Consider the following 6000-nt stretch of genomic DNA (forward strand, 5'->3'; position numbering starts at 1 on the left):
TCACATGCTATGATCTTAAAAAATTCCAGTGAATATTATGAAATCATTTTGAACCTCAAGATATCAACACAAAGTTGCAATAACAAAGTACCAATTATAGTGACAGACGTTAAAACACATATCCAGTACTAAAAGTACGTCTATTTATAACAGTAAAGTGGACTTTATCGAGTCATTAATTCGCTATTTTTATGCCTATGTATTACAGTTTTTTCAAAAATCATAATTTCTTCATTAGAGTAATTTTCAGTTCATAAACACAGTATACAATTGGAATACATCTTGCATACGCACTCTTGAAGTTTAATGTTACCAAATACATATTTTTTAAATTCAAATTGGTAAATTTAGTAATCTTTCTTTCATAATCGAAAATTTTTTGTACAAAAATTAAATAGTGTAAACTGGCAATAGAGATGTTATACTATATAATGGTTATTTGGTTTTTAAAGATGAAATTTGTGTTAGTGTTATCCCAATCTCTGTACAAATTACCTAATTCAGTATTTAGTTTTAAAGTTTTCTTCTGATGAAATAAGCCTCAAATATGTTTGAAATGAAAAGAAATTTTTGTTTAATTTCCCACCATTATGCCCTTTAGGCTAAAGGAGACGAATAATTAATGCAAATGAATGATTGTGAAATTAAATGTTTTATTCTCTTCCACCGGGATCGAACCCGGGACCATGTGCATTGAAGGCGCATGCCCTACCCGTTAGACCAACAGGAAGGGCTCAAATATGTTTCTTTCGGTTAGAGATGAAGCACTGTGCAAAGCTGTGATGTCTAGATTTTTGTTAATGCTTGGATAACCCGGAAATTAATTTTTAAAATTCTCTGGACTCTCTTATGTATTCCTTCAGCCTAATGTCAATATTTCTTTCGGTCATATCTATATACGAGTCTTTACAGGTGCAATGTATTTGATAAAAACCATTTAAAAGAATTTTTATTCACAAAATAATGCTTATATTGGCTAAAACTGCTTTCCATATTTATAGGTAGTTTAAAGTTTTGGTAGCTATAAAAATGTGGACAAGGTTACTAAATTTAAATATACTGTTAAAATATTTTGACTCACATTTCCACACTAACTTTAATATAACGATATATTATTTATTTATTTAGTATTAAAGGATTATAATTTGTAAAATAATGGAGATACTAGCAACGGCAACGGAAAAATATTCAATTTGTTTTTATGATAATTAAAACTACTTTAAGAAATTATTTGCTGAAATTACAATGCTAAATATTTTCTATAGTAGTAGTAATAGTAGAAGTTATAAATCTGGGGTTTGAGGGTGAGTTCGATTTGTTTGTCTAACTTAAGACTAGATTTTTAAAAAACCGAGGTCACACTCTAATTATCCACTTTGACTAACAGAAAAAAAAAATGTTAGGAAATCATTATTATATGACATCCTTTACAGTATAGGCAATCAACTCTCTCAACATTTACCTTCGATGAGGAATACTGACCGAAAAACGGGATGCCCATAGACTTAACCTTGGAAAAGTATTTGGCGCAAGAATTCTCATTGTAAACAATGGAAAATAGAATTTTCAGCATTAGAAATATGGCGAAACCCTTTTCGTTTTGTTCTGCGAATACAATTTTTCAAAGCCATTATGCTTTCCGCTGATGTGCCAAATTGAACTATTCGCATGTGGTGTTCGTTTGCGAAAACAATTGACGTACTAAAAATTCTATGAATAATGAACAAAGGTCTATCGCTTAGCTCCAAATTTGCAGCTATTGCATACTTAGTTTTGTAACATTTAACAGGTTTTCTTGGCGAAGATTTGATAAAGTACAATACCTCAAATTTAATAACAATTAACTCGCAAACCAAAGATCTAAACACAGTAATATACCATGCTCGTTATCAAACAAAATTGTGCCATCGCACCAAACTTGATCGATCATCAAATGAGCTTTATCAATCGTATAGAGAAGTATTTTGTGAAAATATTACCAGGTCCAAACACCAAACTTCACGGTCCATATGTAGGGAATTAAAGCCTTTTACATCAGTGTTTCACATGCTTACTAAGTTTGTCAAGTTTTACGACTGTGCCAAGCTTGGGAAGATCAGATGAATTTTATCAATGGCGTACAATACGTATTATCCTATTCTTACCCAAAAACTTGAATATCATTATTTTTTCTCATCACATGTACAGGGTGTATCAAAAGTACGAAAAAATGGGCAGAGAAGAAATTTAACAAAAAATTGGCTACTTACCAATGAATCCTCTTTTGGAAAGCCTAAACACTTTTCAGAAGCATTTTGTTTGAAATTGATGGTTTTCAATTTAAAATGATGGAATTTTTTAAATCGTACCAGCTATTTCTGCTACATTATTAAATTAATAGGGCCCCGTTAGACGCCCTATATTAAATGCAAAAGCAATGTTGCCGGTTCAGCATGCTCTTCCTTTGTCCAACACCATATCAACAATACAGTATTGCTAGGAAACTGAGTTGAGGAGTCCTAGGTTCCCGTACACAACAATGTACATGTTCCCCGTGTTATTTTTGCGTGTCCCTATGTTACGTTCGAACAGCCTGCTTTTCTAGCAACGTTGCTTTTTCATTTAACATGGGGAGTTTAATCAGTGTGATGCCTTAACGGCTGCTGTGATTGGGGGAAAGCTTCTACCATTTTAGAGTCAAAACCATTTATTTCCAACAACTTTCCATTCTCTCCGTTATATATATATATATACTTATAACAGAATTGGCGTATAAATGATAATGAGAAACGAATTCTTTTAGTTAAACGTCCCACGATTATGTCATTTAGGCTAGGGGAGATTAAGGCAAGTGAATGACGGTGGAATGAAAATATAGGAGGAAACAGAAGTACTCCAAGAAGACCAGCGACACGATGTTGTTCACCACAAACTTACTTGACTGGGGATTGAACCACGAACCTCATGCACTAGATGTAAGCTCTCTATTAATGAGCAACCGTGTCTCCGGAGTCAAACTATAGCTCCAGACTTTTAATGCAGCTGGTATATGTAACAGAGGGACATTAAAAACTCCAAAAACTGGCAGATAAATTCTTACTGAATACATGAAAAAATTATATATCAATATGGTTGCACATAATGTATCATTTGAGGGTCATACAGGGTGTCTACTAAAATTCCAAGATGAAATTTCGTGACATTTTCTTTCCCAAACCATAAAATTTAGTAACATTTTCAAGAGCAAATTTGGGTCCGAAATGGACCGAATTTTCATGCATGTGATAGAAGCGTGCTTTGCTTGCGATTTGGTAGCGTCTAAAGCCGAGCATAGGTAATTTTTGTGGTGAATTTTGACCTTTTATAGAAGAACATTTTCCAGAGTATACTTATATTTGTACAGATTTAAAATAAAAATCGTGATCCAAAAACTAAATTTCCTGACTTTTCCTTGACTTTCATGACCGTTTTCTAATTTCGTGACTTTTTCATGACTCTCATGACTTTTGTGACCAATCGACACCCTGTTATAACCCGCCGAAAATTGGTCGGATCGATGAAATATACGGGTCATAACTCGATAACGGAATATCAGATGAAGATCTGGTAAAAGATCATAGTGTTTACTTTAAGCCTAGCTTCCAGTAATCCACAAGTGGACGTAGTTGCTCAGGAATGGCTTGCGATAAACCAGGGAGCATAAAAGGGAAATCATGATGTCTTCTAGAAACGAAAAATGATGGATCAAGAACTGAAAACTGACACATTTCTTATCTACTGGTATAGTACTGGCTTAAAATCATCTCTATGGTCTTTCACTTGACCTTCAACCGACATTTTGTACTAAATTTATAGCTTTTTTTTTATATATATATATATATATATATATATATATATATATATATATATATATATATATATATCGTTCCGACAATTTTCGGCGGGCTATTACTCAGAAATGATGCATTTAGAAACCCGTGTTGGTCTTTGTTCTTTGTTTTCTTTTTTTCTTTTCATTTCATGTTTTCGTATAAGAATTCATCTGCCAAAGTTGTTTGACGTTGTTTCCCAACACCCTAGCGTGTATTTGACTTATTAGATCTTAAGTGCATTGTGAGTAAATTAAAGTTCCACTTTCAAGATACTGTAAAAAAAATAATAAAAAAAAACTGTTCAGAATGACTTCAAATTTGAAGTGAATATACTTGAAGAAGAGGAAAGCGGTATAGCATAAGAAACAAAAAGTTCCAAAGCGAGGCAATAGATAGCGCTATAAGCGGCATAACGAAAGTGGATTCGGCTACAAGTGACATTTGAATCGAAATACGAAAACCGAATCATTATGTGCTTTTTGTGTGGTTTTTGGCCTAAGAATTATTACAAACCATTTTTTCGCATCCAATGTTGTACGATCTTGCCGTGGTGGATGGGCTTTTCACTAACAGTGCCACAACTGTTGAATGATTTGGAAGTAATTTTTTCCGTCACAGAATTGAAACAATCATGCACATTGAACGGTTTAAATGTGCAACTCATGACAAAGTGGTCGTATTTTGATTCAAAATGTCACTTGTAGCCGAATCTACATTTGTTATGCCGCTTACAACGCTATCTATTGACACACATTGGAAGTTTTTTCTTATGCCATACCGTTTCCCCTTTCCTCAAGTATTGTATTTAGAGTTCTGTTGTTTTATAATTATTTGTCGAGTCAAATCAAAAGAAAGATACTTAATGAACCTTCACAAAAGGTTAAAGGAATAAATACTAAGGTTCTATGGAAAAATGAAGTAATATTTCATAATTAATGATTACAAAATATATTCAATATTGATTTTTCTCTTTTTTATTTATTTATTTTTTATTTTTTATTTATTTATTTATTTTAGTCTGAAGATGATGGAATTGTTTTATCAGCATTGATCTGGGGTAAAGAATTGGAAAACAAAGTTGGAGTACTTGCTTTGGATGCAAAAACATGGACAGAAATTGCACGAGCAGAGTTCTTTACTCCTGCTCCTGTACCCAAATGTTTACACGGATGGTTCACCCATTCAGCTTGAATATCAATATAGAAGCAACATTAGTCAGTATCAAAGTTGAAGAATGTCAAAGAGTTAACATGGTCAGTGTTTGTAGTTATTAATTAATAAATAAAAAAAAAACTATAGAGTTGCTATTAAATACCAGCGCATACCATATATTACTCGACCATTAATAACGATACGAAATATTTAATGACGAACGAGTAATGACACTGTTAATAGGAAATAATTTATTTTCTTATGGTGGTAATTGTTATGTTGATTTTATGTTCTTTAAATTAGGATATAGTCAGTAACATTTCAATAATTTATTAATAGAAACCAATTAAACCGGCCTATTTACTAAGTTATCTGTATTAAATCTGTACTAATGTGTTAAAAATAAATGTATCCAAACAAGATACGTCGTTGTTAGTTATACAAAAATTATTCCTTCAAAAACATCGGAATGATAAGTATCTACCTCTTATATATATCCGGATCCGGATCTCTCCTGAAAATTTAATAAAAATGACTTACTTCCCTCTGCCTTTAAGGTCCGGATATTTTCTTTTATACTCAATACAAATAAAGAATAAATTCAAGTCACAGATAATGTTCAAAGAATATAGAAACACCTGTTTGTTAATATCCGGACCTTAAAGGCAGAGGGGAGTAATTATTTTTTTTCTGAAAATGAGAGTTTTTGCCAGATTTGAAACGCTTGATCTGATATCTCTTATTCTTAGAAAGCTTGTAGTTGTATTATGAATACTTTATCAAACAGCAACAATAAAATTGGATATAAGTCCGAAGGCACTTAAAAGCAAAAAGAAGTAAGTTACTCTTTTCTGTCTCTCCTGAAAATTTAATAAAAATGACTTACTCCCCACTTCCTTTAAGGTCCGGATATATAAAATGAAAGTGACTATGCTTGTGAGTTAACAAGTCTTGAACCGCCCGTCCGATCTCGATCATTTCAACATAGATGAGGTTC

At 32.5% G+C, this 6000-nt stretch overlaps 1 protein-coding gene across 1 annotated transcript in view; it reads left to right on the top strand.

Annotated features, from left to right (window-relative positions):
* Positions 1-5353, top strand: part of LOC145671809 (carotenoid isomerooxygenase-like) — a 35357-nt gene extending 30004 nt beyond the window's left edge. Inside the window, exon 10 of the mRNA XM_081741041.1 lies at positions 4869-5353. Coding sequence (XP_081597167.1) covers positions 4869-5042 — 174 coding nt within the window. The 3' untranslated portion in view covers positions 5043-5353. The remainder of the gene's footprint in view (positions 1-4868) is intronic.
* The last annotated feature ends 647 nt before the right edge of the window (positions 5354-6000 follow it).

Source organism: Thermobia domestica, chromosome 15 (genome assembly GCF_964235325.1).
Source record: "Thermobia domestica chromosome 15, izTheDome1.hap1.1, whole genome shotgun sequence".
In the NCBI taxonomy this organism is placed as follows: Eukaryota; Metazoa; Arthropoda; class Insecta; order Zygentoma; family Lepismatidae; genus Thermobia; species Thermobia domestica.